Genomic DNA, 16,652 nt, shown 5'->3' with positions numbered 1-16,652 from the left:
AGATCGGTAAGTAATTTTGACGTCGTCGTAATCATAGCAACTGGTAAATTCTACCTACTGTCATGGAAACACCCATGGTAAATAGTCAGAAATGACCGATCGCGCAAAAAAGGTATAAAATAGTTATTCCAAAAATTTTCAGTTTTCGAAATAGCTTTTTGAAACAGAAAAAAATATTAAATAGTCAATATTTCGAACAGGGGGATTACATTTTTATTGTTTAAGTTTTTGAACCGCCTGTATATAATTATTTACACGAGAGATATTTTTTCAAGGTCCCATCAGTCTGACTAAATTCAATAGTAAGAAATGTAAATTGTTAGCGCATTTTCCAACAAAGTTAGGGGCGCTATTTCAGCAACTTTCTCTGTCCATCTATCCGTCCGTCCATCCAAAGCCGTAACTACTGCAGTTTTCAATACATTTAGTTCGTTCTTTTTTAATTCAGTAGCTTATAGCTAAGAAAAATCTTTACGTTTAATGTGCGCATGCGCAAACTGCCCAATGTTGGCTTTCTTATTTATAGAGATTTTTTTAGTTTTAACCCCAGATGCTTCTTGTAAAGGTAAACATATCACATGTAGGAAAAATCAAATATACGCATGCAGATATTGCTTAGTGATTTGTTTACTTATCAATATTTTTTGAAATATTACCTACAGATACTTTAGTAAAGACAAACATATCGCATACTATACTAAAATTCATATACAGGGTGTTTCAAAAAAAGATCCACGTATAGTACTCATGAAAAGAAGCCAAAAAACCTTAATAAATATAGGTTCGCAAATTAAGTGTTTCAGAGATCGAGTTGATTTTGTGTCCTATTTTAAATATTTTTGTTTGTGTACCTTTGACTCAAGAAGCTGAATTGTCTGTGTGCAAGTGGAAGGAGGGCACATAGAGCATCTTCTTTAAGTATTTTACGTAATAAGAAACCTCACTCTTCGTTTGTTTTTAATAATGTAATTTGTTAATGACAATACAAAATCAACTATATCTCTTCAACAGATTTTATTATTAAAAACAAACGAACTGTGAACTGCACGACGTTGCCGGTTTACTGCGGGTCACGTTATGCTCGGCCTGTTAGACAGTGGCTCAATTGACGCTATTATTGTTCAGCATTTAACATAAATTTTATACAATTAAAATGTGAAATGTGTAAAAATTGCTTTGTGTTTGTCTATGTATAACCAGACCATTCGAATTTGATTTTTGTGTATTTCTGTAAAGAGAATGTTGTGGTCTTTAAAATGTGTAGCTTAAAGTAGAGGCTCAATTTTAGGTTTTGCCTCCCCCCCCTCCTCGTTTCAACGCCGCCACATTGATGCTATTCAATCATACGACAGTTACCTTGTTTTTGATCAATTACATTACATTGCATTCTATTAAATTTGGAACAATGACGACAAGCTACAAGGGCGGCCACTCCTAAGTATAAAAATTCGTTTTATTGTAAATTAACTCAAATTTGTTTAACAAAAATAGAATGTTTGATGATGACATTCGAATCGATCTCGGAGTCCATTCTGCTTACCCGTGATTAGTTTAATTACAATAGATAAGTGCGTGAAAGTACTATTTAATCCGAGACTTGTTAAAAATGCAAGTACCGTCAGGGCATTGTGTTTTAAAATGACAATAGAGAATAGGCGCCTCAGAAGAAGAACTTTATAAGTAGTTGTAGTAGTAATTCCACATTATTATTATTACGTTGTCAGCTGAATTAACGAAATAATAATCCATTCAGTAATTAAAGTAGTAAGAATGACCTTTATGGTTGGTGGTTTGTTTAAGAAGAATGGAAATGCGTTATTACGTACCGTAAAATGATAATGTACTTTGGTTGTTACCTTGAACTAAAAATGTATATTTTCCTGTCCATATGTTTATGTAGTTAGATTTACTTTTAATTAATAATTTGGAATATTATTTATGACATGTGATTTTGATTATCAGTCGTTCAGTTTGGGGTTAGTCGGATTTTTTCTTCTAGGGGGGTCGGTGAAAGGGATACAAACTTGCTATTACATAAAGTGGCATTCAATTTAGATAAAGTTACTTCATTTTTTAAATTATACTCTAGCTTTCGTAATTGCCATAATTGCAAGTATAATTAAAACAGAAGAAGTGCGAGCTATTTACACTTTACAGCATTGTTGTATAGATCTGTAATGTACAATGTAAATCTTTTAGTTGAAACAATTGGAACTGGAAGCTCATTGCAGTATTGTGTTCTGTTCTTAGAGACACGTTTTCCAAACATCTGCAATATTTATTTTTATTAGTAGGGCACTGGTGATCTCTCGTAATTTCTATTTTAACCCCCTTTTTGGTGTGGATCGCATTCTGGCGACGCTGAACGTTTCAGTTTTTAACATTGGAAATGTTTATGTTTTCATATACGGGTACAAAAGTTACGAGTTTCAGTCAAGGCCAAAAGACAACGGTATCGCATCTAGGGACCGTAATCGGTAGGTTAAGAAAAGTCGCGGACACTGCCGATACGGTACTTACTTAATAGTTGTCAATCGTTTTGTTAATTCCATATTACGAGCCTGTTATGACGCTTATTGTTAAAAAGTCGACACGAAAAATGATCCGTGTGAATAAAAGCTATATAGCGTTATACGGTTATCATTTCCACTGTCTCCGTTGGTTGCATGCGGGGTTGCATGGATTGCGAATTCGAATTTGTTCTCGAGTTATTGCGCGAAAGGACGGATGAACGCACAATCATTATTCTTTTGTTATTTGTGACATTTTCAATTACCTACATGCGAAATTAGGTCACTCACTTGTAGGCGGGGGACACTTTGTAACCCGAAGGCATAATCTTTAAATGAGTATAAGTTTTGTTTGAAAAGTGATTTTAAAAAACTGTTCGATAATTTTGTTCCTTAACTCATCAAGTATGTACACAACGAATTTCGTGGAAGCATCTCCATTTTCGTTGCCCGACCAAGAATTGCAGTGGAAATTTTTTTTCGAATTTTCAAAAACTAGTTTCATATTTGTTATTTTCATGTTCAAAAACCCCCAGATACCAAATTTGGTCGAAATAAGAATTTTTTCGCACCCCCAAATAGGGGTCCGCCCTTTCGTGGTAGGAATTTTGAAAAACAATTTTCAAAATCGGATAGGGCATACTCGAAAACCTATTCAAAGACATGCTACCGATCTTTGTAACTGTTATGGTTACTGAGAAAAAAATTAAAGGAATGCAAATTTCGCCACTTTTGTGGGGGTGGCTCCCAAACGAAACACGTTGGACCTTCGGTTTATTTGGAAAAAGTGCTCGTTTTGATCCCCTCTACCACCCATTTTTTTACATACTTATATGTAACACCCTCTATAGCAATAATAGTCGTCCAAACTCGAAACACAGCTCCAAAAATTGAAACAAAGGATTGAAACGGACAGTCGATACAAACTCCTAGGTCTCGTATAATGAATGGTTTCTTTGATTTCGAAGTTCACATATCATCACTTAAAACATTAGATGATCCGCTGGTAAATGTCAATGCCATATACAAATATTATTTGAACACAACCAACCACGACTAACTGGTGTCCCAGGCGCATATACAAAGTCGGGACCGCAAAGCATAACACATAATTGATCGATGTAGAATTTTTTCGACATTTGAAAGTGTAAAAAAAATAAAGCAGGTTTCATTAACAAAAAATCAACTTTTCAATGGTTGAAAATTTAAATAATTCTCATGTTGTATCAACTCAGTACAGTATTGTTTGATTTTTGAAATTCAAGTCAACGGAGTCATATGTACACCGTACAGGGCTCAAAAGAAAAGCAGTCAAACGTCAAAAATTTTGAAAAATCTGGGGTATAAGGAAATGTATCAAAGGCCGTAGATTTTCATGTAAATTTCGAAAATGCATAAAATACAGGGTGTTCTATTTAAAATAAGAAAGTTGCTATCTACATCTGGTACAACCGGAAGTGAAACGATCATGATAACATTTTCTTTTGATAGATCATGAAAAACTATGTTGGTATGCTTGGTATGTTTACAAAAAAATTAGTTCCCGATTCAAACCGGCTTTTTCTAACAGGTGAAATGATTAGAAGTTGGAGAAAAATATTTAAATCTCGTGGGTGGGGATGAAAAGGATGGAAAGTGGTATTTTGCAATTTCTGGCAAAACTATTATTTTTAGGCGAAAATATCCAATTTAAAAGTTGTAGGGAATAAAAAATTTTGTATCTACCCCTTTTTTTACACAACCTCAAGCCAGTTTTCTATTTTGATTTTACGAAAAAAGTCGTAAGGGTCTGAAATTTGGAGGAAACAGCTTGTTTTATGACAAAAAAGGAGACCATTTTTTTTAACCCGTACAGTCGAGTCGTTTCAGAGATCTTCACGATTTAAAAAAAAACACCTCTTTCAGGGGGATGAATAATCTATTTTTTTTTCATCGTGCATACCTGCGCAGACTAGACAAATTTTGTCCGTCCGTCCGGACCCACTTCTGCCGTTTTGAACTACTTCTAGGGGAATGGTCCTAGAGTTCTAGAATTTTTTGCAGTAGGTAGCCCGAGAGGTAGCCTATACCTTGAAGGTGTGCCAGGCGGCCCTCAAATTTCGCTTTCTAACCCCCCCCCCCCCCTCACGAATTATTTCCTGAGATACTGTTTTTGAAAGTAAAACGTGCATAACTTTTACATACGGCAACCAATTGATCTCAGATTTTGCATACGCATGCCTTTAATGGTGCCAAATTGAAATTTAGAAAACGGGGGGGGAGGGGGTAAACACATGTTCTACCCTTCATGGTATTCTAATGAAATCGAAATAAATTGGTTTGTACACACTGTAACTTTCTCTAACTCTCTAACTATCTCTTTTTCGAGATCAGTGAGTTAGGCAGGGGGGCAGTGGAACTAGTTTTTTAATTTCTACCAACCGTAGCCCTCCTCCTCGACCTCTTATCGTGATCAGGTATATTCCCTTATACCTCAAGAACGGATTGTCGGAAGAGGGTTCTCACAAAGAGCGATTGAGACATCTGCAAGAAATATATCCATTGGTGATGTCAAAATAAAAGCTATTTCGGTTTTTAAAAAATGCGCTTTATCTGCACAAGAGTTACTTGTTTTATTTACTCAAAATATGGGAGTCCATTCTGCCGCACCCTGTAGGTACAAAAGTAGTTTTTTTTATTCCCTATAACTGATAAATTTTACATTTTCTACCACAAATTGCAAAATACTACTTTCAACCCATGGGCTTTTGGGCGCGGAAAAATTCAGGTGTTTTAATTATTGTTTCCCCATTTGTACTAATTTCATCTACCTGAAAAACCCGGTTTGGATCAGGAACTAATTTTTTTTTAATAAATTATTTTTGAGCTATTTTGCCAGGAGTAACAGTGACTACAGCTAGTACCATTGTATCATTTATAAATACAATGCTAGTAGGCTAGTATACCTTGATAGGAACCAGCTACATACGTTCATTTTCAACTCGCCGATTTTTCGCTGCCAATTTCACGGTAGCCAAAACCGCAAAGAAAAACAAATTATCATGTAAATAAGATCCTCGTGACAATCGCGCGATTCGTGTCTGAACGTAGCCTAATTAACTCGGAAGTCGTTTTGACAACGTAGGTATATATCATCAGTAAAGAACTGCTACTCGGCCTATGCATGCATTCCTGGTTTCGGGTCGTCCAAAAATAGGTACGACGATTTGAGAGCGATTACCATCCAGCAAAAGACCCAGAACAAGTTTTTTTATGGTTCTAATCGTTTTGCAAGGGATGAGTCACAGATGACGGAGATAATTTTTGTACGATTCATGCGTGACCTCGTTATTTTTTTAATGATTTCATAATTATTTACACCCTTGTTTACGGTTTTATTGTTCCATGTTATGCTTTTTAAACGCAGGTAGTTAAATGTCAATTTGCGGATTTTATGGTAAGGTGTTCGCGCGTTCCAGTTGATATGCGAACTATGGTTCCCGCGCCATTAGTTTATCGGTGATACGCGCGTTATCGTTAATCGTTATCAAAAGTTGCTAAACAGAAGTAAAAATATTCCTTCAACACTCAGTACATTATTCACCTAGAAAGCAAATTCTCTTCTCCCCTCCATGAAATAGCGTATAGTTTTGCTACCTGTAACTTTTCTTGTCGGCTTCGTCAGTCTGTTGCGTGTCGTTAGTGAGGTCGTTTAATTGAATGGTGATTACGATACGCGCGTGTGCGAGGATGATTCATTTTGATCGTGTGACTAATCTTCAACTTAAGTGATTTACATGAGTGCTTTATAAGTGAGATGATCACGATGCGATCAACTTCTAACAAAACCGCCAAACCTCCACCCCCTATTCCTCCACGGCCCAGCAAAGCTCTTGTTGCGGAGTCTTTGGCGAAACTTCGGAGGTCTCCAGAACATAATCGCAACGTGAATAATGACGATAATGGACTATCACCGACGCGAATTGCACCTCCACCACCCCAATATGACCTTTCTCAAAACGAAGTGTTTATACCTGTCACTAAATCGCAGTCACATTCAACCGTTAATTTAATTAACGACCATTCGCGAATACATAAAATTCAAAGATCTGCGTCTATTACGGAAGAGGATCATAAAATTAATACGCGAACGGTAATTTTTCAATCGCCTAATATCAAAACTTCTAGATTAGAATTAAAACTAAAGCGCACAGAATCCGATCGAAAGCAAGGGATCGAAAATGAAAATAAAACAATTAGTTTATCAAATTCCATGGACGATTTAAACGTTACCACGAAATCTGATGCGGCAGATGTAGCCTTAATTGAAGGCGGCAGCAGCCCCATTCATAACACAAACGGCGATGATACAAAAATAGACGAATGGAACGAATTACTAAACGGAAAAAATCACGTTAACACTTTAATTGATGAAATGTTCGCGAGTATTTTAGACCCCCCACAAGAAACAATAACGGAAGCGCTATACGAAAATACACAAACGCTTCATACTACACCTGTCGATGCAACAAAAATTGTTATAAAAAACGAGATTAACGGTCACCGCGATGAAATTCCAACCGCGACATCCACACCGAACCCGGAAATATCCCCACATCCAACTACGGTACTTATTTCGGACCCATTCGAAAACGAAATTGCTAACGAGGAAGGTGAAAAAACAGTCACGAATAATCGAAGTGAAACTCGGAAAAAAAATTCCCACGTGAAATTCGACGATAAAAAAAATCACGAATTGTTAATAACGGAATTGCAGAACATGCGCATGGAACAAGAGCGAATTTTGAAACGCCAAAGAAGTTCGCCCCAAGAGCTTTACGACGAAATCGACGACGGCTCTCCGAAAATACAACATTCGGATTGGGTCGAAGTGAACAACGGCCAGGAGATACGTCTCTCCAGTTGTCAAATCATCATCGAAGATGGTGTCAACAGTACTATAACGGATCCTGTTATTTCCAGATTAAACATGTCCTCGCTTCATGGGCTTCCTCCGCTTCCCAAAAGTCTCAGCGGATTTAGTCTCATTGAAAATCAGCGGAATAACCAAACTCCCAGCCGATCGAGGGGCTCGAATACTCCAGTCGGTTTTATTTCTGGTCAAGTGGTTTATCCTCCCCATCCGAGAGCCGTTAACGGAACGACCGAGGGAAGGAAACCTACAAATCTCGACAACCAACTCGCTATCCTGAGGCGCGAAATGGTAAGTTTTACTGCATTGTTATTTATGCAAATCTGGGAGACTCTTCGATTTGACATCCAGTTTTGTAATGATTCTCATTTCACTTTGTGACGTAACCGTTGGATTACGGCAAGAATTGTTATAAAATTTTCATTTCGTAATTAAGTAATGATGTTTAATGGATGTTACTTTTGGGTACGTATCTATACTGGATTAAGCCAATTTTAATGTAGGTTAGTTTACGTTTCTTCCGCAACATAATTTCAAAATACTATCGTTGCCGAAAAAAGTGAATGAATGAATTCAGATATCGGTTAGTGAACCGTACAATGTTTTTCGACTAATTTTATGCGTTTCACTCTTACATATACATCCACAAAACCAAAATCTAAAAACTCTCGTTTCGTAATACACGGAAACGGAGTTTTGCTAATTGCTACCGTATTGTAGGGACAGCACCCACCCCCACTGGCGGCTTTATGTTTAAAAACATTCGTTTCACATTTGCTCTAATTGAAGACTAATTTTGATAAGCAACAGAAAAATTTGAAGAGCAAATTTTTTGTATGGAGGTGCTAACTTAACATCACGCGTCTGCCAAGTCGGGATTTTACTATACCACTTTTTTACTCATACTGCTTGATGGCTCACTTGCGCGACTACGTCATAAATTAGAATCGTCTCTTCCTCTTACATCTTCAACGCCTGATGTGCACTGTGACAACTTGGGAATGATTCCCACTTCTTTCAATTGGCACTGTCTGAAAGAAAGGTCGTAAAAAATTATCTATATACATACCTACTCTTATACCGACACGTAAGAAGACGAAAGATTACGTACCCTCCTGCAAAGTATGGTTGATAGTAAATATCTGCGCACAGCCCGCTCTCGCCTTTTTGTGTGCAAAGTACGAGTGAATTGACCCAAACAAGTGTCGAGGATGCGCAATTTGCATTTTTTTTTAATTTTCAAAAATTAAGTTTGATTTCGATTTTCAAAGTCAGGCCAGAAATTTTTGCTCGCACCCCTCCTAATGAATGTACTAAACCTGTCCTAAATCCGCTAATTCTGTCCTCACATATATTCTCGAGGATATTCTCGAATATATGCGTACATCCATCGGATTTGCTTGGAAATTCGGACATCTGCTACTGTGTACACTGGATATGTACTGCTATTTCCCCTCGAATTACCCCCTTGCCAAACACATACATAGGTTTTGTGTTATTTGAAATCTCCGTGTCCTTTTTTTGTTTTGTTAAAAAAGTAGCGAAATGATATTTTGATGTACAACTCTGCGGAATTATCTCGGGTATTATTGAAATTAATTAGTGTGGAATTAATGTAATTAGAATTGCAATTGGTGTAGAAATTAATGGAATGCTGGAAATGGTACTGGAAAACTCCTCTCTGTATGACTTTAAGCACTTTTTAAGACAACTTTTCAAAAAAATTTATTACAGACATTTATTTGTCGAATAATCAACCGATTTCAAAATAAGTATAGGGGGTTAGGTAAACAAATTATTTTTGCAATGGAACACTCTGTATATTTTAATCTAAACAGACAGAATACTTATTCTCTTTTTAAAAATTTAACACAACAGAGATGATATTCAAAAAAGATTCAAGTGATTCAAAAAATTTGAAAAAAGATTCAATAAGGATTTAAAGAATGTTCAAAGATGTTTTTCAATTTTTTAGATTTTTTATAATCTTCCTTGAATCTTTTTGAAACAATAGTGAATTTTTTTAGTGTTATATTTTTGAAAAGAGAATATGATATATTTTTAGATTAAAATATACAAGGTGTTCTATTTAAAATGAGGTTATGTCCGATCACTTTTACCCTGACCCCGTATATTGATTTTGAAAACGGAAGATTGTGTAACAATGATTATAAAGATGCTTTTATAATAAACATTTTTCGGTTTCTTTTAACAGAGGAACTATAGCGTCATTCTGGAATTGATAATTTATTAATTTCTCCCCGTGTCCCTTAATCGAGCTAATATTTTCAAATATTGAATTTACCATTTCAAGCTTGATCCAGCATGAGCACATAATTTTGATAATTGATAGCACTAACAATTACGGAGATATTCTATGAAACTGTGTCAAAAATGGGACATCTTATACACCATGGTACTAAGTTGACACTTTCTCGGGAAAGGGTTTACTCTCGGGTTTACTGTTGATAAAAACCGGAGGAGTGGAACACTTCTTAACTAGGAGTACCCGCGTGTTATTTAGTAGATACATTTAAATCCAATAAGTTAGATCCCTTTACTTAAAGCCATTAATTACATTTAAATTCCATGACTGATTTAAATATCATTAAATACAATTAAATCCCATTAACTACACTTACATCTAATTAAATTCCACTAAATAGCAAAATTTGAAAATATTCGAGATACCAGAGAAAATCAAAACAATTTCAATTTCAAAATGATTTTATATTTTCTTAGTTAAAAGATACACGGAAAAATGTTTATTAGAACAGTAGGTACTTGCAGAATAACGAGGAATAATCTACCGGATCTAACCTCATTTTTTTTAAAATAAAACCCCTTGTATATTTTAATCAAAAAGATAAATTCTCTTTTCAAAAATATAATACACTAAGGATAAATTATGATTTTTTTTGTAACTGTATCTGATTATGAAAGCTCTTGTAATAAGATATAGTAAGTAATAGATTATTATTATTATTATTATCCAATATTGAATTTTTTTTAATTTATGTGGTGTTATATTTTTGAAAAGAGAATTTAATATGCTTCTCTCGTTTTAGAATTTATTTATTATTTTTTTTTATTTATTTATCCATTAGAATAAAATTGACAGGATGTTCCACTAAAAAAGATGAGGTTAGGTCCAATATCTTTTTATCTGGTCCCGAGTCTGGTCCCATATTCTTATTTTGAAAATGCTAGATTATTCAAAAACCATTGCAAACAAACTTTTGTAATTAACATGTTTCTGTATATCTTTTAACCAAGAAAATATGGGGTCACTCTAAAATTGACAATTTAACCCCCTCTCCTTACCAATATGTCTTAAACTATTTTACCATTTTAAGTTTGACCCAAACAGAGCACATACCATCCTATAAGTATTTTTTATGGTTCTAAGAATTACGGAGATACCCTATACCTAAGTGTCGAAAATGGGACACCCTGTACCTACTTATTATACTTATATGCAACTAAAATAGCCAATTTCACGTGAAATTGCTAGGTTTGCTTCTTTTCACTCTATCGTTAACGAGTTCATTTCCCAAAGTCTCTTGCAATGCTTTAAATTTTCCCAATTTACCTAACGCAAGTTCTCCAAATTCCCTCGAATTTTTTCTTAGGTTCTCCCAAATTTCCTTTCCTGCTAAATTCTCTCTAGTTTATTTCTTCTAAATATCTTTTAATTTTAGTAATATTTGTTGAACTCCCGAAATGTCTTATTTACCGAGAATTTTGCCTGTTTCGTACACTTCGATTTTCAAAATTTCGTTGTATTCATGTGGTTTCCAAATCACTCTTAAAATGTAGAGTTGGAAACATCTGCAAGATAAGTAAAGACTACTGCGTTCAGGATCTGAAATTATATCAAATAATAGTCAATACGGTTAAGTATTTTTTTCTTTGCAATTGTGAATTTGTGACACATTAAGGCCCGGTTGTTCAATCATGGTTTAAACTGTAGATTAGCTTAAACTGGCGTTTAAAGCTGTAAGCTTAGTTTAATGCATTGCACCACTGCGGTTTAACGTTAAACTCCGTTTAGATTAGAGGTTTAACTAAACGGCGAAAGAGGGCCGTTTAACGCTCCTAAACCGTCAAACATAGCCCCCAATACCTACTAAATCAAACAAACGCGAAAACGTTATTCTTATCATTTTGGCGTGTTGGTCTCATGGTTTGTTAATCAAGATGAACTACACGGATTTTGATGAGCCAATTACTGATGATTAAGGTGTTTTGGAGCTAATGCAGCTGTTTTTGGACGATGAAGAAGAACCTGTCGGTCGTTCCGAGCAATTTTTTTATTTGCTCGTCTACATCCGTCGTTATTATTTTCTTCGCTGGCCCTCCCCCAGTAGCATTTAAATATCTCTTTTCATTTGCGAATTTTTTCTTTGAAACCTTTTTTTATATTTTCATATTTACTTCTGAGTGTTTTCGCATCCCTTCCTTGACCTCCTGCAGCATTAAACTCCTCAGCCAGTTGGTTCCATGCAGCGTCTTTGATGCGGTTATTAAGAACGTCGGTTTTTTTACATTCTATTGTTGCTCGAAACTTTCTGACGAGCTGCAAAAGCATCGCTTCTTCAGTTGGATTGAAGTTTACAGATCGCGGTCGCTTCCGTATTAAATCAGCATTCTCCATTTCCAAACGGTGTTACTACCCACGATTAATTACACAAAAAATACAGACACTATTTCAATCACGAACAAAACAACATATACGCTTGTAAACAAACCAAATTTGAAGGTTGAATAGCGTAAACGTCAAAATTTGAGCGGATTACAGTGTTGCCACCAATAGAAATTTCATTAAACGCAGTTTAGTTAAACTCTCCCTAAACTGCAAATGAGCAACGCAATAAAAGATAAACTGTGGATTATCTTAAACTACGGATTACCTAATCTGCAGTTTAAACCGTGATTGAACAACCGGCCCTAAAAGATTAACGGTTTACGTCGGGTTTTACTTTGATTCTTGAGGATGCCGCTCCTATCCCTCAAATGGATCCAAACAGCAACTCACAAATCTAAGAGTTCAAATTATTCCGATGTACCTACTTACGTAACACATTTCATAAAAATTACTTCACTTTATTAATTTATTGAAATTCGTATACAGGGTGCACAACGAAAACGACTCGTAAGGAAATAGTTTTTGGTAAGAACGCAAAAAGAAGTATGTAGATTTTGGTTGGAAAAATTTACACCCGTGGCGTCAACCACCTAAGCAGGGTTGCCGCCCCTTCAATAATTTTAAATTGAACCAACGCAACGGCCGAGTGAGCTCTTAATTTCCTACACGCCTGTGGTTTAGTTTTCTGTATTTAGCGACTAGGGCACTTCCATAATGTTAAATAGATTATGTTTATAAGATCACCCACCCTGCTCATTAAACCCATATCATCAAATTCGAGATCAAATTCCACAAATGTGAAAGCCCGAATTTGAAAAAATGACTTTCAAACGGAAACCAAGACATCACGTTTGTGATGAATCTAAGAACACGCGTTCCAACTTTGAAAACGTTTTGGCCATGATTAATTTAATTGTTAGCTTTGTAAACTGTATATCGTAAAAATTTAAATTTTCACAACAATTTAATTGAACGGAACATGATCGTTTATGCGTCATGACCCGTGAATGATTGATACCTTGACATCTAAAGCTATTTTTGTTGTTTGACTTTCAATATTGCGATTTGACATTGCCAACTTGCCCCCCGTAGTATTCTGATTGTTTTGTTTTTCTCACGACAGCAACAAATTGGGAAAGTTTTTCTAACAATATAATCATTTACTTATTGCACAACGAATGTAACTTTTAGACCTTGTTAACACCAAATATGCTAACGAGTAGGCCTGTTTCGACATCTAATGCCTAAACACCATTAGATTCAAGGCACATGGCAGAGATAAAGACGTGCTTTATTTTTCCTGCTCGAATGCTAATAACGAATCCATTTTGTTAATGTTTATGCAAATGCAAACAAACATTTCTCCTAGACTTCCTTGTAGACGAATGCGAGCTGGAAACAGCATATCCCAATTTAGACGCGTAGCGTATCTTATCATAAATGTTTCAAGACAAAAACACGTCAGTGTGGTAATTATCGTAATATTTACCTTTTAAATGACTGGAATTATTTCGTGACTCATTGTGCACTTGATATTCCTTACGTTTGTGATGAAACTAGTTGTAATAGTAATCACGTAAAAATGTTATACTTACAAGCTGAAACATTGCGAACGTGCTTTGTGTTGCTAAAATGCAAAAGACAATCCTTTTTGGACGTTTGAAGTTTGTGGATGCATTGACCGCTCGAAAAATTGGCGTGGGGGCATCTAAAATTATGTTTCTGAATAATATACAATTAAATTCTGGGATATTGCAACCGCTTTATCTAATTGGGTGCGTTTTCCGGAATTTCCACTTTTAGGAAAATAGATGTAAATATGATGATTCAACGATACCGTTTCCTAGGAAATTCGTATATTTAATTTTTGCATACTTTGGCATTTACATATTGCGACCTGGCATCGTTCAAAATAAAATATTTTCAAATGGACCGACTTTTTTTACTATACTAACACAATAACACATCCAACAATAAATTACCGATTGGAACATCTAATTATACTAAAAAAAAGATAAAATCTAAATTTCTTTAATAATAGAATCAGATGATCGAAATTTATGCACTTCCTACTCCGAGATGAAGAAAACTGGAATTTTTTGAGTTGATTTTTGCAATTTTTTGAATCATAATGAATTTCTCCAAATTGTCTGAACATGCATAATTTTATAGACGTTTCCCTCTCGACCAAATTGGCTCCTAACAGGAATATCACAAATAATATCTGGAATCACGAAAATTGTTGAGCACACTTCCAAGAACAAAATTCTCGTCTTATTTTTGTTGCCTACAATTTGAAAAAAAGATATTCTGTTGTGGAAATCGCGTATAGAGTTCGTAGAATATCTAGATGGTTTGGAGATTTAAAAAAAATTGCTGATATCGAGGAATTCAATGAATATTACAAGTGAGTCATTTGAGTTATGCACGTGAGAATTTGGAAATCTTCTATTGTGCGTTTAAAACACCCTATATTACTTTAGACCAAAGATGTTTTCTCATCAACACTTTGAGACGAACAACATTTGACTATCAATTTCGCTCTTAAGTAGCTGTGAAAACTGTGTTTATTGCTTCTATGGTTGTTACTGCTAAACCACTCACTATTCACTATATAAATTACTGATTAGATTGCAAGTTTTAAATTAATTGCTCCATTTACGACTTGTTAATTAAATGAAACTGTGTGTGGGTGCCACCTATAGTCCAGTCAAAATAGGCCAAAAAAAAGAGCGTTTTGCTGCAACAGGTCAAGGAGTTTTGAAAGATTATTATATTTTGGTCTCCTGAATAATACCCTGAATTTGCGACCTTGAGCGACTGCCGGTCGCGTCGCCATATTGGAAAAAGTTACGAAAATTCAGTTTTTCGATAATTTCTCCGTTCCAGTGCCACCTACATTAAAAGTAGTTATTACGAAAGTTATAGAGTACAATGTTTCCTATAACTTTCGTATTTAAAGTTTTTTAATCGGATGAATATTAATTATATATTATATATATATGAATATTAATTATATATTAATTGCTTACTAAATTGCAACCACTGATAATTTTTTGCAATCTCAATAATTACTTCCCTTAAATTATAAAATCAATAATTCGAATCTTGTGAGGTACGCAATAATTTCTATTGTGCGTTAATGCAAGAAAAATGTATGCTCTCCTTGTTACATTACTAGTAAAAAAAACTCTCAACACCAATTTCGTTGAGAAAACGGCAGTCTATGTTGTTTTGGTAGTCGGGAGGAAGCGGAAGGAAGACCTTATATTTTGTATCTGTCTCATGATGGCGGACAAAGTATAGGTACTGTACAGGGTATCCCAATTTCGATGTCCGATGAGAAAAAACTTATCCGTTAATCCGTAGTGTAAGCAAAGATCATCTTTGGTGTAAGTAACTTGACAATCTTGCAATTAAAACATGGTTTAGTTTTAAAATATAGGAAAAAAACGTACAAGGAATAGTTGTTTATAGTCGAATTAGATTACTTTTTAGCTTTTTTAAAACGAAACATGTAGGTATCTATTTTTAATACTACGGGAGTCAGATGTTTTTTGTAAAACAAAAGACAGTGCAAAAATTGTTTTATGTTTAATCCTCGGTGTAATCTGAAACAGCACAACGTGCAACTCGAAAGGAACGTGCAAAATAGAATAGGAAAAATGTAAAAACATAATTTAATGTAAGAATAACTTCTATATTTATGAAAAAAACGACTTGGGCAATTTTTAAATTGCGCGGTTGCCATCTTCATTTTTTTTTAATTTCTAGCATTCATTGCCTTAAATTTTCCCAAATTTATACAAAATTTCTCCGAATGAGTGAAATGGGTAACGTTACTTCCCTATAGAAAATTTGTTTGAAATTTTATACTTCCAGTAAAGTAAAGCATATCGCATATTGTAAAAATCCGTTGTGCGCATGCGCAGAGCGCGCAATGTGAACTTTCTTATTTCTACAGATATTTTTTGTAATTTTAACCAAACACTTTTCTAGTAAAGGCAAACATATCGCATATTTTAAACATTAGGTGTGTGCATGCATAGACTGCGCATGCTAAATTTCTTATTTATAAGAATATTTATTGCGACGAACTTCCCCCTTAGCTCGTGCACGAACGGTAGCTTAAATGATGAAAGTACAATTAATTCAAGTTCCTTTAATTGTCGAACAATAATATAATTGTACAATTCAATGATCACACAGTAGACGGTCGGTCGGTCTCTCGGGCGCCACCAAGACTTAATCTGCACCCCTAAGTCTTGGGAAAAGGGGCGGTCTCTTCGGATGGGGTAGAAAGCCTCCGGGTATCCTCTAGTGGAGAACGGAATCTACCAGGGATCGGGAAGAGTTCACCACAAAATGGCGGCGGTCACTTCCGGTTTATCTAAAACAAAATATGGCCGGCGACCCTGACGGTAAATTTCCTAAAGGGAATAAAGCAATAAAGCACAAATCAATTAGCGGTGTCTAAGGGAAATAAAAGCGGAAAAGCAAGGAGAACAGAATATAATGAAACTTGGCGGAACGGTGGCAAAAGGTTACGGTTGTGCCAAAAAAGGGAAACTCAAAACGGTAG

General features: G+C 35.2%; 1 protein-coding gene across 1 annotated transcript; it reads left to right on the top strand.

Moving 5' to 3' along the window:
* The first annotated feature begins 6,033 nt into the window (after positions 1-6,033).
* On the top strand, positions 6,034-7,803 carry LOC116162379. Its single transcript, XM_031475994.1, has one exon. It carries the CDS (start codon positions 6,307-6,309, stop codon positions 7,801-7,803), a length of 1,497 nt encoding a protein of 498 aa, XP_031331854.1. The 5' UTR covers positions 6,034-6,306.
* The last annotated feature ends 8,849 nt before the right edge of the window (positions 7,804-16,652 follow it).

This window comes from Photinus pyralis, unplaced genomic scaffold, assembly GCF_008802855.1.
Source record: "Photinus pyralis isolate 1611_PpyrPB1 unplaced genomic scaffold, Ppyr1.3 Ppyr1.4_LG10, whole genome shotgun sequence".
NCBI lineage: Eukaryota > Metazoa > Arthropoda > Insecta > Coleoptera > Lampyridae > Photinus > Photinus pyralis.
The sequence above is the reverse complement of the archived record's forward strand: the minus strand, read 5'-3'. Positions and strand labels throughout refer to the sequence as shown.

Bases quoted from the DNA above. Each gene is read 5' to 3' on its own strand.
- LOC116162379 (XM_031475994.1), top strand. From the start codon at position 6,307: ATGATCACGATGCGATCAACTTCTAACAAAACCGCCAAACCTCCACCC.